A 25,167-nucleotide genomic window follows, 5' to 3' on the forward strand; every position below is an offset into this window, starting at 1 on the left:
ACAAATACGATAACTCGTTTTTGCTGCCTGCACACACAACCTATACTGTTGTTTTTGAGGTGAGAACAGATAACACAGATTTTAGGACTTGACTTAAGAATTAAGTGCATTAATCTCTGACTCTTCATCCCTCTAGCATTTATGGGTATGCATGTGTGTAATGTTTTAAAAGATTTTTGGAAGAACGTAAAAGGAGAACCCTTTTGCTTCCCTCTCACAGTTTCTTTCAGTTTTTCTGTGTACTGGGGGAGATGGAGAGATGAGTCTTATTCAGCCCTCTCTTCCTCCTCTTTGTTTTTCATGGCGAGCAGTGTGGGAGACAGGGAAGGAGGGAGCGAATGTGAAGGGGAATTAAAGATGACAGATAATAGTGGGGAATTGAAGGAGTTGCAGAGAGGATGTGGCAGTGGGAGATGAGCTTCAGTAATACACCAAACACCACCAGATTCCACCTCACCTCCTCTTTCCCTTGTTCTTTTCTTCCTTCTGTTCCTGTCACCTCTTCTCTCTTAACCTGCCCCTTCTTCTCTTCCATGTATGATTGTGCTCATATGCACAGAGGTATTTAGGTACGCTTCATTTATATTGTGATAAAGCAGTATAGCTTCTCAGTGACGAGTAGTTACACAACCTTTCTGTTTGTATACAGTTGTGTATTTCTGCCAGAGCTCCAGAATTAGGGCTCATTGACTGAAGCCACAGGGAGCGTGGGACAGATTTCCTTCCCACAACATGACCTGAAAAGAGCATCAGTATCTCATTTAAGAACACTTCCATTTTTGTTTATGTACCAAGACTGCTTCAAATTCTAGGACTTGATTAGGCGAAAAATGGCACTGAAGATGACCATTAATTGGTATATATATTACTGGTGCCCTTGGGGGAATGAGTCATATTTGTTTTAGTGATAGATTTTATCTGAAGCTTTTTATAGGGACCACAATGGAAATAAGCCTTAGGGCTTTATTGTGTCATCCCTGACTATTTTCTTATATATTTATATTACGTATGACACAGGTTGCTGTTTCATATTTTTTATATCAAGAATGGTCAAATAAAGTCAATCAATCAATCAATCAATTCCCAAACTTTTCATGTGAAGGTCCAAGAATGTATGACAATCGCACCATTTTCTAATGTTGTCAGGCATTTGAATGGGCATTATCTGTGGTTATCATTCCCATGAGTATAGGCGAATAGGGGCCGGCTCCACCTACTAGTAGGTCCATACCGTTTGTCAATAGCACCCATAACGACACATGAATAGCACACATGCCATTATACATACACGTACAGTTGGCGGTGGTAAAAAAAGGTTGCAGTTATAGTGAATTTAGGCTACAAAATCACTAACCTAGATTCCGGGCAAAAAACTTCCTGGTTGTTATAAAAAGAAGTTATAAAGACAGTTTAAACAGTAAATAAATGTATGTAAATGCTGGAAGTGAAGTAGTTTCAAGGGTGAAGTGAGCCGCATTAAAAAACGTAAGTTACACTAAAAGTCCTTTACTTTAGTTTTCACACGGGAGATGAACGCTGTTCTCCTGGGTGAAAGTCTGCCTTTTGTTCAACTCATCCTCCTCCACTCCCCTCCCCGTACACGTATACATCGCCATCAATCACTTCTACTTCTGCAAGATGGCGGAATACAGTCTAAAATGTAAATATGAGTTATATTTTGCTGCCTGTACAAACTCCTTATATTAACGTTTTTGAGGGGAGACCAGTCTGTACGTTTAGCTAAATGGCTGCAGTTTCATTCCAAAACAAGAACAAGAAGTTCCTGATTAGGCGTTACAAAATATGTAAAAACGTGACCCACGGAAGTTGAGTTACATTACTTGAAATAACATTGTTGACTTTGGTTTTCATGTGGGACCTGAACCCTGGCCTTCTGGTTTGTTTGACCCATCCACCTCCCGTTTGCCTGCCTGAAGAGCAACTTTTCATTTTCTTGTTCCCCAATTCACTTCCACCCTCTGTAACGGCATCTTCCACCTTGGCGTCGGTCATGATTAGTATGGCTGCTAGAGAGCGGCACCAGCTACTCATGCTAATATAGCAGCCTATTGCATGGGCTGATAACAATTGTAATATGGCTCCATTTGATATGATTTGACAGATGTGATTATTACTTCGGCAATGAGTATGTGCTCCTGTTGATGATATTAATTGTTATTGCAAGCTTTAAAGATTAGACAATATAAGCCAAGAAGTGGTATTTTGACAATGAACAACAATGTTTTGTTGCTCAATCAATCAAATTGTGATTAAGTTTGGTGCTTCGATGCTATCATTGTCTATCTGAGCATTTGGATGCAGGTTTATCTTCTCAGATGTAGAGATTTGTGATTGTGATTGGTGAACTCAGGCACTGAGAAATGATCATAGGTTTGAATTGGAGTTGCGCAGCTTCAGACACCAGACTCTGGTGACTTTAGATTCAACCTGACGAAATCAAAAAACTCTCAACCCGATCCTCTTGTCTCGGAGGCATCATGACCTCCGAGTTTTAAGCTGTTTGTCTTGGACTAACTTGATCTCCTCTTAGAGTTTAAAAACATGTCAAGGGCAGCAAAACTACTCTTTATTTTACTGACAACAGATACACTCTGAATGAGTCTGACATTACAGTCCGAAGCACAAATTTAGGACTCGATTTACTTACCACCTCTGATAATTCATTTTCAGATTGCCGGACTTAGACAAAGCTTTAAATCCATGTGCAGACTGGCGTGATTACACTCCTATTGTCCTTGTGTTAAGCTGTTAACACGAACCTTTTTGAGCTCATGGTTTAGCCTCACATCGTTCTGTTAAAGCAGCACCTGAATGTAAAGCGTTTCATCCTCACAGAGGACTCTCACTCTTTTCTCTGCCCTCTCATGCTCCTACTCATGCCTCATTCATTCTCTCCTCCCTCCACTGGACCACCATCCTCTCCTCCTCTTTCTCTTTGTCCTCCCTCCATCTTCAGCTGGACCTCACTCCTCCTCGCCTTCCATTTCATATCCCGTAGTGGAGACCCTCGGGGGGTGTTTGCTGAACAAGCTACTTCAGATTCATGCGATGCATTGCTGAGATGTCATCGGCAGAGCTGGCTCTTTTTTTCCCCCTTACCTCAGTGTTTTTGTGTTTTATTCCCCTGCACTTTGTATGCTTAATGTGTTCAGGTGTCCAAAAATTTTTTGAAGATGGATTAGTGTGCGAGAATAAATTTTGCTGTGTAAGCACATTCCTTGACCGTTTGCCTTTGCAACGCTAAAAAGGAAATCCCACTCAAAAGCCAAAACAGATGCTTTGAGTCTATTTTAATGCTGTATTTCAATCTTTTTTTTATTGTAACAAAGGTCAAATGTGTGTGGATCACACAGATGTGTACAAACAGACCTGCTGTTTTTTTAGCTTTATCTGTAATTGTTCTGTCAGATCATGCGCATTTAGCACGCCCTTCCATTTATGCTGACATATTTACATCCTTAATAAACAGCTACAGGATGAAAATGAATTCAAATCACTTCATGAACATGATGTCAGCATTAATATGTACATCTACCTGTTTGAGGTGTGAATCAGCAGAGGCTCCATGATACGATTTTATCCCAATAGTTGAGTCCCGATATGATATTATTGAGATTTGAAGCATTTTGCGATATGTAGAGTATTGCAATACAGTATATTGTGATTTAATTGTTTAACTGCATTTTGTGCCGACAAAATTAAATTCAATCAAGAATTGTTTTGTCAAATAAGAGAAAATTCTCAGTCTATTCATCTCACGCAGTCTTTTTATTTCTCCACAATGAGAGTCAAACTCACAGACTGACCAACAAAGTATTCAGTCAAACTGAACTCAACTGATATCAAACATGTATGGACGACATAAACTGCAGCATTTTATCAAACTTTCAAAAACTTTAAGCTTCACTGCCCTGAATTTTTTTGAATGAAACATAATTATAGCCTAAATTCCCAGCATTATTTCGACAACTTTCCGACACGATATCCTGGCACATGGTGCCTATAGATTCATTAGATATTCTAGTTTCCTATGATACCAGTATCTCCAGTATATTCCTAAAAGTGAGCCTGATACTGCCTCTGGAAAAAAAAAACTACCTGGACAGAACAGGTCTGATCTCTACCACACACAGGCCTTTGGTTCTCAGTTTGGCCGATTATGCTTCTTATGATACATTTTCAGCATTTTAGATGGAATAAACCCAAATTAACTGATTTGGCTGTTTGCGCAACAACAACACTGACATGTTGTCACGCTTCAATGTTGACATGGTGAACATGCAAGTTGCTTCTTTACACTTACAGCAGACACAGAGCAAAAAAAGACAAACATAGAAACCCAACAAAAACATAACCTCCTGGATGGACCTAATAAGCATTTAAATTGATTCATATGTCTGTATACATGAAGAGCTTCAGTCCAATATACACTCAACTTTGAGCCCTGTTTTGGTCCCCACTACTTAATGAGGGAAAGTTTCGTCTTTTTAGCTCTTAAATGCTATACTTCACCAGTTAGCTGCTAGCATGTGCCATTTGGTGCTGGACAAATTGTGCACGGTGCTTTCATCAGAACCTTTTCACTTTTTTAACAAGCATTTTTATCCCTCTCTGCTAATTTCTTGTTAGGAGAAAAACAATAGGCCGAGTGGGAAAATGGTGTCACAGTCATTATCTTGATGGGTCAAAGGCAGGTTCATGGGTCAGTGCACTTGAGGCTAACACCTTCCTCCTGTTATTTAGACTACTGCTTTAAACCAAGTCAAGGGGTAGTGATACATTTCTTTTTTGTCTTTTTTAACAACCCGGGGGCCGTTATTTAAAGTTAATTGTGGTTCACCCACAGAGGAAGATACTGCAGATGGGAATAAAGAGATTATTCCAAAACGGAAATTGTTTTCTGATGTTATTAGTTGTACTAATGCTTCTTCAATTCTCTCCATCCCTACCCCCGCCCCCTCTTTCCTCTCTTTCCAGGATGAAAATGCGGCGGCACAGGGTGTTCTTGCTGTGCACAGTGGGCCTGTGCGTCATCTCCTTCCTCCACTACTACAAGGCCCTCCACTACGTCTCCCTGCTGCGCGAGCTCTCCGCCCCCTACCCCAACATCAAGTCCTTCATCATGGTCACTGGCTTCTTCTGGAGGGAGAAGGGTGTGGGCACCACTCCGATCAGCCCCGCCTCCCCTGAAGAGGCCCCTCCCCTACCTGTTCTCCGTCAGTCGGACGGTAAAGGTCGAGCTGTGGGGGGAGCTGTGGGAGGAGGAGGCGGGGGAGGGGCAGGGGGAGGAGGAGGAGGAGGAGGGGGTCTGGGGATTGGGGGTGTCATGATCGGAGGAGGGGCTGGGATTGTTGGCAGTGCAGGGCTGGAGATGAGGTTGAGGGAGGAGCCGGCACCCCCTCACCCTTGGGAGAAGCCAGAGGAGAACCAGCGAGGAGACGCTCCGAATGAGGTGAGAAAAACTCTACTATAACAATACATACAAGGTGTCCATGAAGTCTCTTTACAACTTCAAAAATGCATTACAAAAACAAATGAACAGACAGATATGTGGAAATTATTACAAAATAAGGAGTAGATATTGAAGTTTTTTGCCTCATTTAATTCACCTCTACATGGGCACCATTAGCTGGTTAGGGTTTGGGTCGTCAACTCCTCTTTATCCAACACTGTCTCTGTCTCCATACATTTCTTGTGCCGTGCACGAATTGATGGACGTGACGATGGATCTCTTCCATACTTACTTCTGTAGTTTCGCAGAGTCTGTGTATCCGATTTCTCTTGACGAGTAGCCATTTTTATAGGGGTTTATTTACCACTACCTATTTCATCAACTGGGTACCTGAAATACAAAAATGCAATGTGATTAAAACCTTTGATAACCACTGAGTACATACAACAAATCTGATAAATATATCTCATCAATTGCCCGGCTTTTTTAATTGCAAAGACACTTTATGGACACCCTGTATATTTGGTAATGTTTAATCCCCTTCTCCTGGTAAACTGACATGGCATGCCAGTTTATCCTAATTAGCATAGATAAACGCTCGGCCGATCCTCATAAAAAGGCTGGAGCCTGTAGAGCTGTGTCCACAATTATTGAAAGTTTTCAAGAATGACCAAAGGAAAGTCTTAATAGGCTTTAAACCTCAATAGTTCTAAAGTGACTGTAACTCTGCAGGAAGTGAACACCAAATGAACTGTGATGTTTTTGGATAATATAACACAAAATGCAGCTCAATAAGGTACCATGGTAGTTTACCTGGTAAGGTCTACTGCATGAGTTGTTATTGTAGTGGACCTGGTTTCAACTCCACCCCCTGTTTCCACCCCGTACTATGCAACTAAGGCCAAAGAAAGCCCCCATAAAAAATCTTTAAAATATATATGAAATAAGTAAAAACAGGCCTATTTTATGCCTATTAATAATATGAGATGAAGTGTAGTGTTCGTTCAGTTTAACAGTCACATGCTTTATGAAATAATGAAAATAACTGTTAAAAATTATTGTGAATGATAAAAAATATTATTTTTTTAGTTATTTGCCTTTTAGTCTGCATAAATTCTGCTTTTTACCTATGAACAGATTACAAAAACATGGGTAAATGTCAGAATATTCTTAAACTGTGTAAGTGGGTTTAAGGAAGAAATTGAATCGTCCAAGGTTGTACAAAAAATCTCCAAACTGTCAGTCTTTCTTACTGTGACTTATCTGCCACCTGCAGGAAGAATAATCCTCCAGAAATACATCATTAATCAAATCATAAATTTGTGGGGGGGTTTTATTTAGAAATCTTTTTTTTTCTCCCAGCAAATTTAAAAGTAGTTCTGCTGAAACAAAGCGGGTGCAAACTAAAAATAAAGTTTAATAAGTATGCATTTTAAAGAGATCTAAAGAAGAAATGGAGATGAATTAAAGCTGTTTGCTTAATTTAATATTATCTCACGTATTATTGATCTCATGTCTTTTGTTTTATCACCTTGCAAGTTCATGTCCATGTTAGTTAATAGAGCCTTTTAGGCAAAGAAAAGCACTCTGTAATCACTCTTCAGAGGCCATATGGTGATGCAATGTCTCCAATCAACACTAAAACTGTTGCTCACAAAGTCATTGCTTTCATACCGACATTGTAATGATAAGGTGTCATTACTCTGCTGTGGGTGCAGCAGCTGCACTTTTATGGATGTCTGTTTCTGAACATTAACTGCAGACTTTTTGCCCTCATCACGACTTGTTTCATATTACATAGTAACCTGAAAATAAGGCAAGCACAAATGTAGTTTCTGCACTTTTAAAGATGCTGAATAACCTAAAAAGGTTTCTCAGAGATCCACAGTCCACTGTTGAAGTCCACTGCATATATACACCTTTGTAGGAACCATAAAAATCCAGACAGACTTTGGCTCAGGCCATGATATAATAAATATAGGCTAAATTCTTGGATAAAGGAGCTACAACTTAGTAGCAGTCATTTAATAATTTATAAGACATATGGTTTCGAAGTTTCTAATTTCATGGATCATAAGTACAAGTGTGCATTATCTTCCTGAATACAACATTTCTTTTCTCTTTCACTTCACCTCTCTTTAACTTCTGTTCCCCTTGGCTGGTTTTTGGAATTTGAATAAAACTGTGTTTTTTTACAAATTTAAAGAAATATGCTCACATGTTCCATTGTGCACATTAAACTTGTCTGTGAGTTTTGAGGGATTCTTGGGAAGGTTTAATTGGCACTCACCATCACTCCTGACTAGCCTGGGAAGAAGAATCTGCAGAGCTCATGTTTTATTTGCTCTGGCAGAAGCCTCTGGTCCCTCTCCCATTCAGACAGATTCCCCCCCCCCCTGGTCTGGACGGGTCAATTTCAACCATGTATCTAATATGTGTTGGGTTCAATACAATTACTGGCGTCTTCTGCAACTCCTGAAACTCAAATCAAACTGTCAAACTAGGCAGTGCTGATCAAATATGAGTCAATATTCTGATACTGTATGCCTGTTTCTCACCTCAGATGTTTCCAGGAACACATTTTAGTCGTGCTATGTCATGTTTTCTCCCAATTATTTGTTGTAAATCTATCCGGAGGCAGTTTGGTCTGTATGCATTTACAAATTAGTCTGGCAATGCTGAACTCCTAAAAAGTCACCAATGTTGATCTTGTTACATTATCAGAATAGACATATTTCCTATAACCCAGACAAAATAATTGTTAAGTCTCCCCAGCTGTAGTCTCTTGATTTACTTTTCTTTATTTGGCATAAAAATTATCTTTTAAATTGCTCTCAAGGTGCTAAGAGCACGCCTCGCAGTTTCATAGCAACTTCAACAAAACAAAACTGCATGATATAATGTTTTGTTATGTGAGAACTGTTATATAAAACTTTGGAAGTTGGAAGTTTCTTTTGAAATGTGGACAGGACGCTCAATTTAAAATGTACAGGATGCTAGTATGGATAAATTTAAAGTCCCTACCTTTTTTATTATGTGCAGCTCAAAGCCCTACATTTAAAGCTATTTCTTGGTGTACAGTTCAGGCAATCAATGACAGTGAAATCCATGGTTTCAGGCATTTATTTGATTTAATTCTATATAAGTTTCCTTCATCCCTCTTTGTCTTCTTTTCAGGAGAGAGCTGACGACCACTTGAAACTGCGAAATCCAGTCCAGCCTGCCGCGCCTGACCTCCCAGAGGTCCCATTGGCAGGAAAACAGCACCTAGATGTGTTGCTCAAGAATCACTTGCCTGACCCCTTAGAATCCATGGGAGACCTCCACATCCGCACTTACCAGCTTCCAGACGACAAAACACCTTACTTTGTCCGAACCAAAGCTGGCGCCCTTTGTTTCAGGCAGGGGACAGAGGTGGCCACCCAAAAGGAGTACTCTGGGAAATCAGGGGGTTCTGTGGCTAACGGAGCAGGGGACAATGCTCGAGCGGTCGGGCAAAGGAAACCTCTTGAGGTCCAGCAGCAGCAGCCCTCTGCAGCTCCAAAAGCCAAGACCAGGGCTCGAGGGAACGGGAAGCGGCTGGTAAAGTGTGTGTGTCGGCCGGGGTGGCACGGACCTTACTGTGGGGTTCCCACCATGGTGTACCACTCCAATCTGCCCACCAAGGAGCGGCTGACACCCAGGGAGACCCCACGGAGGGTGATCAACGCCATCAACGTTAACCACGAGTTTGACTTGCTGCATGCGCGCTTTCATGAGCTTGCTCAAGCAGTGGATCTTTTCCTCATTTGTGAATCCAACTTTACTGCCTATGGAGAGAAAAGGCCTCTGAGGTAAGACATTTTTTGGACTTTTGTGTGCATGGATTCAGGATGGGAATAAATAATCGATGATCGATTAATGGTCATTAAGAATTTGGTTGATCACGTGGAATTTTTAATCAATCTGTGTATTTTAATTTCATCTCTGACTGAGTTTAATTTTATCCAAAAACTTATTTAAACACAAAACACATTTAAATATGCAAGATTACTGTGAAAACTAACCTCATGCCTCTTCGGGGGTTTGAAACATTAAACTCCTTGATCTTATCTTTACAGTTTAATCTCACTTGATTTAGTTTTACGATTGACAGGAAGTCTCTTTTCGCCCTTTCAAAATAAAAGCGTCCGTCATCAAAACAGGCTTTTGCATAGTACCCATGTATTTGTCATGTTATTAATGAATGTTATTAATTGATCGTTAATGTTATAGATGCTCGAGTTGACAGGTTTCTTCCAAACACCCATCCCTAGTATGGAGATTATACAAGTCATGCCCTTAAGGTCGAGGTATATTTAAGGCAGGTTTGTAATCCTCAACTGAGCTGCTCTGTGGCCATCAGAGGACAACTCTCCGTCGTGACTTACAGTATAACATGCACGCTCAGCAAACTTTGGATTAAAGATGGATTAAACAGGCAAAAGAGTATGACACAATGTTGGGACTCACATCACAGTAAAGAGAGTTATGTATTATTATATAACCCCAGTCATGTCGTCTTGATAAAGATTAATAACTTTATTTGAGGTCACTGAAAAAGCCCCATTTATGCTCCGTTCTCATATTCATTAGGACAAAATTCAAGAATTGAACAAAAATCCCAATTTTTATTGCCAAGTTGTGACACTGCCAGTGCTTTGAGTAACAGTAACAGTTTACAGTTTTTGTTTACAGCCAACCTTCACGCTTCTTGAGTATCAGTGTGCTGAATAACAATTACAGTGAAGTTCCTTTGGCAACAACATGAAATGCCTCGGGAGCAATTTTACAGCAGATTATGACAAGAGCGACATGATTGACTCTGCGTGCAGCCTTGGAGGGAGAGATTGGTGTGTTCAATCATAGGATGTGACACTGCATGAAAGTGGCTACATTCAGTGAACAATCTCTTTCGCTATGCATATCAACAGGTTAATTGAGTTGTTCTTCCAGTCAGTTTGGTGCATGGGAAGCGGGTTTTCTCTTCTGAAAGGCATCATTTGTAAAACAAGACCCTTTGTTACCTGTTGTTCTCCGTCTCGACGTCAACTCTTTGTCAGTCTTAATTGATTCTACACACATGCATTGGATGTTTTTCTTACTGTACCAAGCAGCGTTGGTTTCAAAAGCAGGCTTTTGTTATGTTCGGTTAGCCATGTTATCTATTACAGTGAACCTCCAGAGCCCTCTCTTACCCCTGGTGTGCAAGTGGCGCACATTAGAGCAGAACTGTCATTGATAGTTTCAGACCGAAGCAGCTGATATTTTCCAGCCAAATGCCCACATTATGTGTGTACAGCACCCATTGGCATGTTGATCTTAAAATGAGGTGTTGTGAGTAGAGGTAGGGGAAAAAAATTATAAAGCATAGTATCGCAATATTTTGCGTGGCAATATTATACCGATTTATGGCTGTCAAGTATCGATATTTAGCGTCAGTATTTGCGCTTTGTGTTTTTGTTCTTTTTCCAGAGGCCATAGCGGGCTCACTTTTAGGGAATACACTGGAGATACGAGTTCTAAGGAATTTATAGGCAGGATATAGTGTTGGGAAGTTGTTGAAATAACGCTACAAAGTTCTGCTTTTTTATGTTCGAAAAAATGATGAGCTGTGAATCTTAAAGTTGATGAAAGTTTGAGAAAATGCTGCAGTTGTTGTCGTCCATACATGAAATAAGGCTGAGAATTTTCTCTGATTTAACTGCATTTTGTGTCCACAAAATTAAATTAAATCAAGAATTGTTTAACAGTTAAATCGCAATAATTTTGTATCATAACTCGAGTATCGAGATAAAATTGTATCATGGGGCCACTGCTGATTCCCACCTCTAGTTGGCAAGCACAATCTTGGATTGATATTTTGAGGCTGCAGAAAGCAATTGCATCATTGACCACATGGGCGGGTTAACAACACTGATACACTCTACTTGTTACACACACAGGGACAAGCAGCAGCACTCCTCTTCCTCAGTTAAAAAGGTTATCATGCGCCAGGCTTTTAAAGGGAATGGAAGATGAGATTCTAATTGGTTTAATACATGTTTCGCTCAAAGCACACCTGTTGATAATTACGAGACTAAATACAATCCCTTTGCCTCTTGTGCCTTACCGTATCCCAGATCATGTGCCGTTTGACTAGCATAAGTGGAATTGGAGATTAGGGGTGTGCATTGGCACTGCCCTCACAATTCAATTCGATTACGATTCACCTGGTAACAATTCGATTCTACGATGCATTGCGATGCATCACAATTATACTGCACACAACAAGGGACATTTTTCGTCAGTCATGACTCATGAGGCAATACAAGCAGTCAGATAGGCCTAATAACAATAGATTTTATTGGCTATATTTTGAAAAGATGGCAAAATGAATCTCCTGCCTGAGTTCATCTAAAAGTAAGGAAAGGGAAATGCCTCCTCCTGCCATAAAAAAGGAACCTGCTGAGGTGAAATCTACATTAGCTAAATGTCGAGCCCTTGTCCCTGAGGTAGGGAGACGTTAGCGCTATCCCACCTAGCTAGCTATCGCTAGTTTTCATGACGCAAAAATGTAACGTTAACGAGTCGACTTTAAATAGGCTAATACAATGGTAATTACCTATCAATAGTACTTTCTATAAAAACGTAAATGTTAAGTTCTGTCAAATACTACCACATACTTCAGTCATGACATATCAAAACAGCTTGTCCGGCTAGCTTACCTGTGCTGTGCATCAACACATGGCTCATTTGAATATTCAAATGAGCCATGTGTTGACGCGCACCGTCTCGCAGGACGGGGAGTGGGTCGGGTTAGCGTTGTGTTTACTGGAACTCTGACAGGGGCGCAAAGGCCACCTTGGCCGTAAATTGAACATTTTTTCACAGGGCATCAAATTTCCACCCTGTCCCCCACAATTTTCCCCTGGAGGACAGGAAATAAACATAATCGATTATGGCACTTTGCCGCGTCGATGCTGAATCGTGCATGCCCCGCATTGCGATGCATCGCCGAATCGATTATTGTTGACACCACTATTGGAGATGCCCTAAATGCACTTAAACCATGCGCTAAAGATTGTTTAAATGGGTTCAAAGGTCTGTAATTATCAAATTTATTTATTTTTTTTCCTTAAAGAATGTACAAAGCAGATGTTTTACAAACGTTTTGGTACATGCAATTTTTTCAATCTTGCATTGCAAGTACATGTGTCCTCATGCATGTGCTTGTAAAGCATGAGAAGCAATCAAAATGTTATTTCATTGCACCACTAGTGGTTGAAAACTCCAAAAAGTATTTAAAAAAACAGTATGATTTCATAATGTTGCACTACATTGCTCCGGAATGGCAAGCTAACTTCAACAAGGAATAAGTTGTCTTAATGCACGCTGTGATGAATTACATTCAACTCCAGCGAATTAATTACATTCAACTCCAGCGAATTTTGAGCATCTGCTAACAAATTTGTACACCGTAATGAAAAGAAAGGAAACAATGGCTACCTGAAATGGAATAATATACTTTGATTGAAGCACAACAATGGATAATCTTTATTTTTTAATGAAATAATCCATTAAATGACAATATGTAATATCTGTGATTTCTCCAGTTTCCTGCGGCTCCTCCTCAACGGTACGTATGACTACATACGTCACAAGATCCTGTACGTGTTCCTCGATCACTTCCCAGATGGCGGTCGGCAGGACGGCTGGATCGCAGATGACTACTTGCGCACCTACCTGACGCGCAACGGCTTGGCCAGAGTGGTCGGCATCAGGTCGGACGACGTCTTCGTCATCAACGACGCAGATGAAATCCCAGCACACGAGGGCCTCCTCTTCGCCAAGCTCTTTGATGGGTGGACGGAGCCCTTCGCCATCCACATGCGCAAGGTAGCAGCGATAATTCATCTTAATTATGCATTTTCCTTTGGTCTGTTCTTTGGAAAGGTTTCCTATTAATTCTGGTTTCTTCTCTGCCCACATCCAGTCACTGTATGGTTTTTTCTGGAAGCAGTTTGGCTCTCTAGAGGTGGTGTCAGGCTGCACGTTGGGGATGCTCCGCGACGTCTACGATGGCGACGGTATCAAGCTCCGCCGTCGCGAATACTACACCATGCCGGGTTTCCGCAAGTACGAGAACGACACAGGCCACATCCTCGTGCAGTGGTCAGTCGGCAGCCCCTTCCACTTCGCGGGGTGGCACTGCTCCTGGTGCTTCTCGCCCGAGGGGATCTACTTCAAGCTGGTGTCGGCTCAGAATGGAGACTTCCCACGGTGGGGCGACTACGAGGACAAGCGGGACCTCAACTACATCCGCGATCTGATCCGGACGGGGGGTTGGTTTGACGGCTCCCTGCAGGAATACCCCCCTGTGGACCCCAAAGAGCACATGTACGCCCCAAAGTACATGCTGGAGCACTATGACCGGTACCGCTACCTCCTGGAGAACCCTTACAGCAAAGCGTCCAGACTGAGTGAAGGCTAGGAGTTCAGCAAGGACAAGATACGTGAAATAACTAGTAGGACCCAAGTGAGGCCTCAGCACTGAGTTTTGAGGGACGGAACGGTACTGATGAACTACATCTCTCATTGGAGCGATACTACATGTATCTCCACCAGGCAGCACTGATGTTGCAGGGACTTAAACTCTCTTAAAAATCATTATTTTGGGGTCAAAAAAGGGAACACTGAATCGCATCTACCATAGAATTACGGAGAGCTCGTCGAGAGGATACAACCACTGGATAAACAAAATCATAGATTTCCTCATTCCTCCCTTTTTGGGGGAGGAGCAAAGCTATCTCTCTTTGTCAACCCGACCTGCCCTGTCCTCTCTTTCTTCACCTGAGCTGATTCAACACACCTGCTGTCTGAGAGAAAGCGGCCGCCTCGAAGTAAAGAGAGGGATATTTCACAGCCCTGTGAAACCCGCGGAGACGAGAAAATTGGATGTAAAGAATTGTTTCGTTTTTTTTCTGTCTGTGTTTACTAAAGTTTACGGACCGGCTAATGTTCCCACTTCACTCTCCCCCTTTCAGATGTCTTCCTCTCATAATCGGTGACCTCCTTCTAGAAACAGACACGTTAAGATATTACCATATTCTTGGGTCTCAGTATAAATCCTATTAAACCCTGCTGGAGTTCCCACTGCCAAAATGAAAAAGGAATGACTCGGTGGAGATGTCTCAGCTCATTCATGTACTCACACTCATCCCCATGCACCTTAGACCTGTCTGTGTGTTTGTGAAAAGGTGTGTGTGTGTGGTCTTTGTATTATATTGCGAGGTTTTTGGGCTGTGAAGCGGGGGACAAGATCAGCGAGAGGAAACAGAAAGCGAGAAAGAATCTTCAGGGGGTAGGGGGCAGCGAAGAAAGACAGCGATATGGGAAAACAGTGCAAGCGAGACAGAAGGCAGGAAAGAAAGGAGAGTAATGAGGGAGGGAGAGAGGTGATGAAAAGGAAAGAAAAGGAGGCTCCCTCGACGTTCCCTTTTCCCACAGTGTCTGCTGACGCACGAGTGTTGCAGGGATGAGCGTGCAGTATGTGTGTGTCCCTCAGAGCTCACAGACAGCTCTGAATAAATCATGTCCTGTCGATGGCATCCGAGACGGATGAAACTCGCCGTTATTGTTTGTCCGATGAGAACAATCGAGACCGGTCAGGGGGGGAAGATCGCCCTTCAATTTCATCTTTCTGTCCGTCCGTCCGGCAGCTGGGATGACTTTGTTTCCTTGGAAACTAAAGTATGTGAAAATGGAGACGGGATGGGTGTTTTTAAGACTAGTGGGTGGGTTCACATCAGGCGAGGAGCTGCAGCGTTCAAATGAGGTCAGCGCCAACTGTGGGTCCCCTCGGTTAAATATTCCTTCTTCAACTCAGCTGTCAATCGCCCACTCTCTGAAAATGACTCCACCAAGCTTTTTCTGTCTTTCTCCTGTCCTCTTTCTTTTTCTTTCACTGTTAAGTGTCCTTTTTTCTCCCTTCTTTGGTGTCAGTTTCCTCTTAATCCTCATTAGGAAGGCATGTTTGTACTCTCTTCAATTTAATTATTAGTCTCTTTTTCTCTGCACATTCTCCTCTGTCAGAAATCTTCAATTCTTCCTCTAATTTTCCCTCACACACACAGCTCTCACTCCATTTTGGGTGTGTATCTATTTCCTGTTAATCCTCACAAGAATGTCTTGTTTCAATAATAGGGATATATTTATCCTTCACTCCGCCTCATTTCTCTCCTCCTGTCTCGACAGGACAGGACAGCCGTTACCATGGCGATGCCTTGCCTGTGCCCACAGATCACTATCATCTGAAGATTTAGGCATGAGCTCTCATGCCTCTTGCCTTCTCCCTGCCGTAAGCGGCTGTCGATGTGGCTACGTGCCTAAATCCCCACCCCACATCGACTGGCAGAAGTTGGTGGGCAATTTGGCGAGCTTATCTTTCTCTGTGGGTGTCTCATGTGGGCTGAGGCCAGTGGGGGGGGCTGGGTTATTAAAGGCGGCACAATTAACAATACAGGGGTTGAGTTGAGAAGGACACTAAACGTGCAGCAGACAGACAAGTACAAGTAAAAAACAGTAAAAGCATTGATTTTGCTGTTAACTGCAGATTGACTGCATCCACCATCTGCTTCTTTAACGCTTGTCTGGGCTTTACAGTTATTGTTTACCGCAGCTTCAAGCAAGATGCTGCTTCAAAGTGAACCTCGAGAGGAATAAAAAGTTTTGGAAAGGAAACTTAAGGGGCTGAGGGTAGGAGTTAAACTATTTGAAAAGACATAAGTTGGATGTTGTAGCTTCAACTTCACTTGCAGACACGTAACATCTAAATCCAAAATCGCTTCAAGGTGCATTTTTTCCCACAACCTGGCTTAAAGTGTCCTTGAGAAAGACCACAACCTCCTCATGTATCATTTAGTCCCTTTGCAGCTAAAACCCTATCACATATCCCATGAAAGCTTCACTGACAGAATACATAACAAAGCTGAGATTTTGCAAAATTAGTGAGAGCATATCTGCCTGTCACCCGGTCACCATGCTGGCTCTCCGTGAGCTCATGGTGGGAAAAGCAGATTAACCAACAGGCCGCTGACAGTCGGGTCTGTGCTGCTCGTCTCGATGGCAGCGTGGTCTGCAGCGGCAGCTGTTAGGGGTTTGGTGCTGGCGTTGAGAGGCAAACTCCAATCCAACCCCAGAGGGCCTGCAGAGACACAAGCTTTAAATAGGATTTGGCATCATATGACAGAGGAGACAGCGACAACAATGCGGAAAGGGATGAAAGTTATAGAGTGGATGTTGTGTATTTTAGAGGTGTTAAATCATTCATTCAGGCAGTTTTCTGAAATGCATGGTTATCGACCATGGTAGATTACATTATTTTGAACTATCTGCTCTGCTTTTTGGGCTATTTTGTAATAATTGATGGTTCTTCTGTCAACATAAAACTTACCAAAGTATCAACAACAAACAGAACTTCTCTCTAACTTCACAACTTCAAACCTCAACCATGTGCATCTCCATCTCTCTCCCTGTTAAAAAAGGAAGTTAATATTCTAATTTACACACTTCCACATGCAAAAAACAAGATGTTTATTCTTCCATCTCAGGAATGGAACCACAGGGGCGTCCGTTCAATCCCATCAAGGGCTGGGGAGTGCGTTTGCGTTTAAGCTCTGCCAAGAGGCATTTAACTCCCAACTCTCAGCCGGCTGCAATCAGGCTGCACATCTGGTGAGCAGTGTTTGCATATTTGTATGTATGCTATGCACTTTTAAAAACATTTATGTGTGTGCAACAGAGTGACTCATGCCAGATAAGGGTGTCAGCCAGGATAGCAGACCAATAGGATGAGAGGCGAAGGAGAGCAGAGGGAGGACGATAGGAGAGAATTACAAAACTATTTATTTCCACTTGCACGACCAGCGAGTAGAAAATGCAAAACCTCTCGTTGCTCAGTGGCTTGCTGTAAATGTCGTTGCAATGTGGAGAACAGTGCACATGCAGTATAAACCATTCACCTGCACACAGCATTTTACAATTTATGAGCATTTTTCACAGATTTTCCTAACTCATCCCAGCAAGCAAACAATATGCATGTGGAGCATAAAAGCTAGACAAAACAGTTTTTTAGTTTTTTAAATCTTGAGCCAGGAATAAAATGTAAAATGGGAGGAAAAAATTTGGACTTTAAAAAATAGCATCTATTTGCTAGACATAACCTCTCTGGTAAAAAAAAAAAAAAGAAATTCCCATCTTTCAAACATGACACCACTTCCTAACACAGCCTTTTTTGTTATGAGTGTGTAGCCTCATGTAACCCTGCTGACATCACTATGACATCATTACGGTTACTTCTAAGATTCGCAACGCTCTTCAAAAGCCGCAGGAAACAATATACACCAGTTCTCAGTTTGAATAGGACTGACAGTGAACAGTGAAATACAGACATGCAGTGTTAACCATTAACCTGCACACAGCATTTTACAATTTATGAGCATTTTTCACTGATTTTTTTGACTCATCCCAGCAAGCAGACAAATATGCATGTGGAGCAGAAAGCTAGACAAAACATTTTTTTTTTTAAATCTTGAGCCAGGAATAAAACCCAAAATGGGAGGGGAAAAAAATTGGACTTAGCACAGACAAAAAGAAAAATAGAGTCCCGGTTCAATAAAAAGCCAAGGTTGATGAATGGAGACTCAAATGAGACATTTCAGAAATAATCCATCCACTGCTGTTCCCAGTGACTGTCTTATTGGATGAAGTGTGGTTATGTCATGGGTAGAGGAGGGAGGTAATAAGCTTGACCGAACGGCTTTGATTTTTCACTTTGATGAGGCAAAGTCATCGCTGCGATGAAATGAAACACCATCCAAATGAAGGGAGCAGCTCATCATCCCTGTAAAAAAAAAAAAAAAAAAAAAATAGCAGATCCCTACACCAGTGACGGTTATAGCAGATTGTGATGTTGAAAGCGGCGTTTGCGCTCAAAGCATCTTTGTCTTCCTCAAGGACACTTATCTGGCCACTCAGCAGATGTTACAAAACTTAAACCTGTGACATGTGTGCTCCTGACTGATCGCAGCACTGGCCTGGCACTTGATGTCATGATCAGTCATAAAATCAATAAAGAAATAACACATGGGAAAGGAAATAGCTGCAGCCTGCAACGACAACACATTTACAGCTTATTTACAGCATTTTTTAAATTTTTTAGAGGAGTGTCAAACATTTTCCAGATACGAGCTTTGACTTTCAATTCGAACACGTTTTTACGGGCTCGCCGCCAACGAATAATCTGCAATAAACATGGCTGCTTGCTTCAGGAGATTGGAACAGAGGGAATAAATTAAGTATAAAGTGCATAACTGTCAACGAGACAAGATTGTGTTGCTAGGAAACAGCTCGGCGCAGACTTTGTGTCTTTTCAGTTATTGATATTAGCAACAGGAAATAACTGACTAACCCATTTTAAAGGTTAATGTTTAGACCTGGAGTGGTCTAAATGGAGGATGAAAGTGCTGTTTTATGAGCGTGTTTTCTAAAGAAATATTTACATTTTTCTGTGTGCAGGTTGTCTGCAAAGGTTTGTCACTTCTCGATATCAGGCAGTTCTTTGCTTCATGCAAAGTATTTCCTTTACAAAGATTCATTTAAAGGCTTAAAGGGACCATCCAATGATTTATTATTGCACTTCCATAAAGTTTAGGTTCTTGCAAGATGCAACAATAAAAGAAAAAAAAGATTTCTTCATAATGACTAGATCCTACCTTTCCAGCAGTGTAACTCAGTAGCATCTATTTGCCAGACATAACCTGTCTGCTAAAAAAAATTCCCATCTTTTAACATGACACCACTTCACAGTCTGTTTTGTTATGAGTGTGTAGTCTCATGTAACCCTGCTGACATCACTATGACATCATTGAGGTTACTTCTCAGTGCTCTTTGAAAGCCGCAGGAAACAATATACAACAGTTTGAATAGGACTAACGACATCTAGTAAACTGATCAGTTTCACAAAGTTGGAGCAAAATTTGCAGACGCAGAATCTTTACAGAAATCAGAACCAATAGTCTAAAAAGGATCATTATCAACCTCCAAAACCCCCTTTATTAGTCCAACAATGTTTTCAGCACACACACTAACCAACACATGTTTATAGCATTCAGCACGTGTGTGTATTTGGCACAGATGTGTGTCTCCAGGGCTGTGTTGCCCCACCACCATCACTACAATCACCCCCCCATCTGTTGTTTTGCTTGCAGAGTGGCTGCCTGTCTACGGGGCTTACATGCCTTCACGGCGCTGGCCCCCTGCCAGCCCTGTGGCTTCCACCGATTGATCTTTTCCAAGAAACATTAGCGGCAGGCAGGCCGGAAATCAAGGAGGAGGGTGTGGGGGTGCGTAGAAAAGAGGGTCATTTTACTTGGGTCCCTTTCTGACTTTGTTGTTGAAGTCATTTCTTTCTTTCTCTCTCTCTCTCTCTCTCTCTCTCTCTCTAGTGGCTCCTACGTGGGTCTGGAATGTGTGGAAACCTTTAGAAAAATCCCCCAAAAAGTGCTGTCTTGGTACACCAAAGACTGCTTTTTTTCTCAGTTTTGATTCCTCACGTCTTGTATAACAATATTAATTCATGAAATGTGGATTAAGGCTTCAAATCAAATCAAGTAATAAAGTTTTTTAAAGAAGGTATATTGAAAATAGAAACCAGCACACGCCTCCGGTCAGGCCGCAGCAACAGAAAGCTGCTGCTGTCGTCATCCTGGCTGTAAACATGTTGTTATTCTCTTCATGTAACGGCACGGAGAGCATTTGCATTCCACTAGCCGAGCGATCACATTAACTCCGACAGCTGCAACGATCTGTCACCACTGATTGGAAACTACTCGCTGTTACTAACCACAAACATTAGCCAAAACAAGTGCGAGTCTTTAACCTGTTTTTTGTGCCCAGTTGGACTCCACGTCCAGATTTATTAGTATACGACTCAAACCTACAAATGGTTTTTAAAGGGGCCAGTAATCCCACATTAAAAAACACTTCCCTTTAGTCCTACAGGATCCAGGTTTGGGTTTTTTTTGCCTAGACTTTGTGATAAACATCTTTAAGATTTTTCTTACCCAGTGGAGGTGAAGGGAATTTGACCAATGGTGCTTACAAGATTGAAAAATCACATTTAGTGTGTATCCAGTTTTCATTGGAACTGCCTTCTACCAAAGTAACAGTTCTTAGGAAAACTGACTGTAACTCTGAGTATTCCACAGTATATGCAGAGAAAATATTCCTTGAAAGAGACGTTGCTGCAAAAAAACCCACAACTTCCACTTTCATTGAACCGGGGATTGAGTAACGTTTCTCAGAACTTGGCCAAATCCAACCCAGACTTTCTGCATAGCAAGATACCACTGGAGATACACAAGGAGAATTGTTTGAACTAACCCTTTACAGCATTAAAAAACACAGTATTTGTGAAAAATAGGAATGTAGGATTTTTCCACTGCAAGCTAAAACCTTCCTTTTGTTTATGGGTCTTTTTAATGAGTAAATCAATTGGGCGCAGTTCAGTTCAGTAAAAGCAGCCAAGTCATGTAAAAATTGCATGGAGAATAACTTGCCCTATCACACAGTGAAGTGGGCTCGAATTCAGCAAAGAAAAAGCAATACATTAAACAGCAGTTCAGAAGCAGTGCCACATATGAAATAGTGTGGAAACATTCGTAGTGTTGAGTGGAAAAGTCCTGGATATATGTCATGTGTTGTTTGATGAACACGTCGTATTTATAACAGCAAAATAGAGGTGAGTGTGAGAGAGAGAGAGAGAGAGAGAGAGAGAGTCTGTCAGGACTCATAACACATCTGAGTGTGTTCCGGGAGAGATTGTTGCCGTTAGGGTGGGTGTGGGACGAGTTTAGTCCAGGACTCCATATGTTGTGACACCGCAGATCAAAAAGATGAAAGTCAGCGTGGCGCTGCAGAGACAGATGGACGCAGTGACACATACGTGCGCGAAAAGTCGGGCATGCAGATAGGCCGACACCTGGCTGCAGATCAAATGCCATCAGACACTGGAGGGAAGGGATGAGTGTTGAGTGTGTGTCTCTCTCTGTGTGTGAGGCTAAACTGTATGGCCAAAAGAATGTGGACATCACTGACAACATTATTTTGTTAATTCGTGGTGGTGCAGGGGTTTTTTCTGCAACCATGACTCAGCCTTAGTGGTATCTGCTCTACCAGCGATCCACCGGGACGCCCAATGGTGCAGGGTGTTTCATGCTGAAGGCTAAGCTCATTTGTTCCAACTGAGAGAAATATGGGAGTCCTAAAATATTTGTGACTAAATAAGCAAAAATCACATTTAAAAAAACTAATCTTTAGATGCTATTTATTAAAGGGGCAGTGTGTAGGGTTTAGGGGGGTTATTTGGCAGAAATTGATTATTCATATATAAACACTGGAAACAATTTGTTGTGCATGTTTTCATTCACTTAGAATGAGTCATCATGTCTACTTAGGGAGCAGGTCCTCTTAACTGGAACCCATCATTTTTCTATAGTAGCCCAAAGTGGACAAAACAACACCAACCGTAAAATAAAGGAGATGATGATCTCTTTTGGAGAAAAAAAGCTATTTATTTGAGTTGCATGCTGACAAGCAGATAGTACTTCTGCCTGAAAAACTAAGAATTTGGACGGCCTTTTGTATTTTTACGTTACCAAAAGGGGGCGGGGTGAGCGGAGTGCAACCTTCTCACTAGATGCCTTTCAAATCACTCACACTTGTCTCTAAGAATTTAGGTATTTAGAAATACTCAAACATTTTCAAGTTACTGGTACCAGCCAGAAAAGTGTCTGGTACATCATCGACCACAAAAAAAGACGAGATACAATGTGATAATTAGCGACCTGTAGAGGTGCTGGTCATTTTTACACAAAGCTGTTAGCTTTGCAGTGTTAGCTTGGTGCCACGATGGCTTCATACTTAAGATACAGACCAGCGATATTTTTCCTCATCTAACTCAACAAGAAAGCTAATCAGCTTATTTCCCAAACTATTCCTTTAACGCCAAATAACTTTTAATCTGCTTTATTGGAACTGTGTGGCTGTGGTTTCATTATATTTGACTCAGTATCTGAAACACCCATCAAGCGTGGTTTTCTTAATCAGATGTTGCTGCAACCTGATTGCTGCTTTTCATTTTTCTCTAATAGAGTCCGCCCCACTTTGAACCAGCGGATGAGCACGGATAAAATAAGATAAAACAGAAAACCATTCATGTGAAACAACCAAAACAGTTCCCACTTTGGCAGAAAATATGTGTTCATGTTGGATCCCATCACCCATAGTAAAAAGCTGATTGCGAACATGTGTTTTCAAGGCCTTTCATGCTACACACTACAGTGATATTTTAGACTCTAGGTTTGTGGTTTGGGGAAGGTCTTTTCCTGTTTCAGCACGACAATGCCCCCATGGCCAAAGTTGGGTCTGTAAAAAAAGTTTTCTTACTGGCAGCACTAACCTCAACCCCATCGAGCACCTTTGAGATTGATTAATTATTCCTCTTGTGGCTGAATGGGGAAAAAACGTTGCAACCAGCTTCCAAAATCTTATGGAAAGCCTTCCCAGAAGAGTGGAGGCTGCTGCAGCAGATTAATGCCCACGGTGTCATTTTCAGGTGTCCATATACTCTTGTCCATGCAGTGTGTGTTTTTTCCTCTTTGCGGGCATGTGTGTGGTCTTCTTTGTAACTAAAGCCTACCTGTTCTTCTCAGAAACCTGCCGTCCCTCAGCGACCCGAGCTGAACTGAGACGGAGGCGGAGACAGACAGGGTGATGGGGGTTAGAAAAAAGGGCAAATGAAGGGGAGGGGAAGGGAGCGAGAGCGAGCCTCCAGAGGGGTTTGAATTCCTCGCAATCAGAAATGGGAGACAGAGATGGAAAGTGGGAGTGACTGATCCTTACAATCACAGACTTCCCTCATTCTTAGTTCCTACCCTTTTTCTTTTTTTTTGCACTTATGCTTTTGTCTGAAGTCAATCGATGTGTCTTTCCATCTGTTTTAATATTGTTTTTGGTGGAAGAGTAAGAGACAGAGAAGGAGGGTATTTTTTGTTCCCTGTTTTTCTATTTAACTTTGTTTTGTACTTTTTTTGTAACTTCATCCACTTGGCAGCTTGATATTTAATGTCTTTTTAAGGCGGTGTGTGTATGTGAATGAATGTGTGTGTAAGCACTGTCTCAGCCTACTACTAGAATAGATTCAACTCCACCTCACAGATCTTTGACCTCCTTCAAGGCATTAATGGAGACTTCATACTGTGGCGGCCATGTTGTTTGCCCTCTTTAACTATTATATTGTGACGATGACATCATCTTTTCCTTGTGACCTTAACAGCATCACATAACCACTTGATTTATTCTTTGTTTTTTGAATATTTTTTTGTTTGAGGGTTCTCTTCCTTACTCATCTCCCTACCTTCATGGCTTTGCATATGCAGATAGTACATGCACAGATAACTACACATGCACACACAGTGCACAGTGCAGCCTCTGTGTTTTACTGTGGTCGGATTGTGGCCGTGTCCTCTTCTGGTAAAACAGTCAGACTACTGTAGCCGCTCTGTTTGTGCCCCCGCTGTTATGTGATCGCTATGAAGGCTTGCCATTGTGTGACCAAAAATCATTTTTGTCGTCGCTCAGCCACTCAGAACCGGTCTGGGCCAGAGCCCCGACCTGGGAGCAACCCAGGATGCAGAAAATAAACGGCCATCTTTGCCCTGCCTCATCTTTTGTTTAATGTTCTGTGTCTGTCTGACAGCAAAATGGTGCTGGTTTGATGCTTTTTTTTTCTCTGTGTGTATGTGTTGTTTCTTTACCCTCTTTTATCACTGATATGTTGTTGTTTTTTCCCTCCAAAATTGACAAAGATGTCATAAAAAAAAGAAAGATGATGATCTCCTTGGAAAAAAAAAAAGCTTTTTATTTGAGTTGCATGCTGAAAAGCAGATAGTTTCTGCCTGTAAAACTATGAATTGCACCTTATTGGAGGGATGTGGTTTTTTTTTTTTTTTTTTTTTTTTTTTTTTTTATGCGTACATAAATATATATATGGGGGATGTATCTGTTTGTTTACTTTTGATTTTGATAAAAGATGTAACTTTTAGCTTGTCACGCGATGTATTGTCTTAAACAGGGTTATGATTTATTATGCTTATTAATGCCGGGTTTTAATTGATTCAGTCACTGGTGTTTGTGGTGGGATGGCTTCATTAAGCAGCATCAGAAAATAGGCAGACTGATGAACATGCAAACAGATTTCCTGAAATGGATTGTGACATTAATAAAAAATATATAACATTTTGAATCTTTATTCCATAGAATGTAAACGTCTGTGAGCTACAAAATTTAGTGGACTTTGAGGTTCAAAAAGGGCCGCAATTCATTGATGTTTTATCCAAAAGTAAAATTCCTGCTAATTATAACTCATCATGGTGTTATTCCAGGAAGTTTGATGAGGAAAACATGTTTCTCTGCAGCAGAAACAGATTTCCCCTCATTGGTCCAGATGAGGACAAGTGTGACTGCCTGGCTGTCTGCTGCTGCTTAGTGGAGCCTTGTGAACACACACACACACACACACACACACACACTGGCCTGTCCTCACACAGTGTCCACTAGGGGGCACACTGCCTGTC

The 25,167-nt window shown here is 41.6% G+C and overlaps 1 protein-coding gene across 3 annotated transcripts in view; it reads left to right on the forward strand.

Annotated features, from left to right (window-relative positions):
- Positions 1-24,488, forward strand: part of mgat3b (beta-1,4-mannosyl-glycoprotein 4-beta-N-acetylglucosaminyltransferase b) — a 95,315-nt gene extending 70,827 nt beyond the window's left edge. For all 3 annotated transcript variants that reach the window (XM_059332716.1, XM_059332730.1, XM_059332723.1), the window contains 4 exons: positions 4,999-5,473; positions 8,651-9,306; positions 13,087-13,369; positions 13,467-24,488. In XM_059332716.1, coding sequence (XP_059188699.1) covers positions 4,999-5,473; positions 8,651-9,306; positions 13,087-13,369; positions 13,467-13,964 — 1,912 coding nt within the window. In that variant the 3' untranslated portion in view covers positions 13,965-24,488. The remainder of the gene's footprint in view (positions 1-4,998; positions 5,474-8,650; positions 9,307-13,086; positions 13,370-13,466) is intronic.
- The last annotated feature ends 679 nt before the right edge of the window (positions 24,489-25,167 follow it).

This window comes from Centropristis striata, chromosome 1 (assembly GCF_030273125.1).
Source record: "Centropristis striata isolate RG_2023a ecotype Rhode Island chromosome 1, C.striata_1.0, whole genome shotgun sequence".
In the NCBI taxonomy this organism is placed as follows: domain Eukaryota; kingdom Metazoa; phylum Chordata; class Actinopteri; order Perciformes; family Serranidae; genus Centropristis; species Centropristis striata.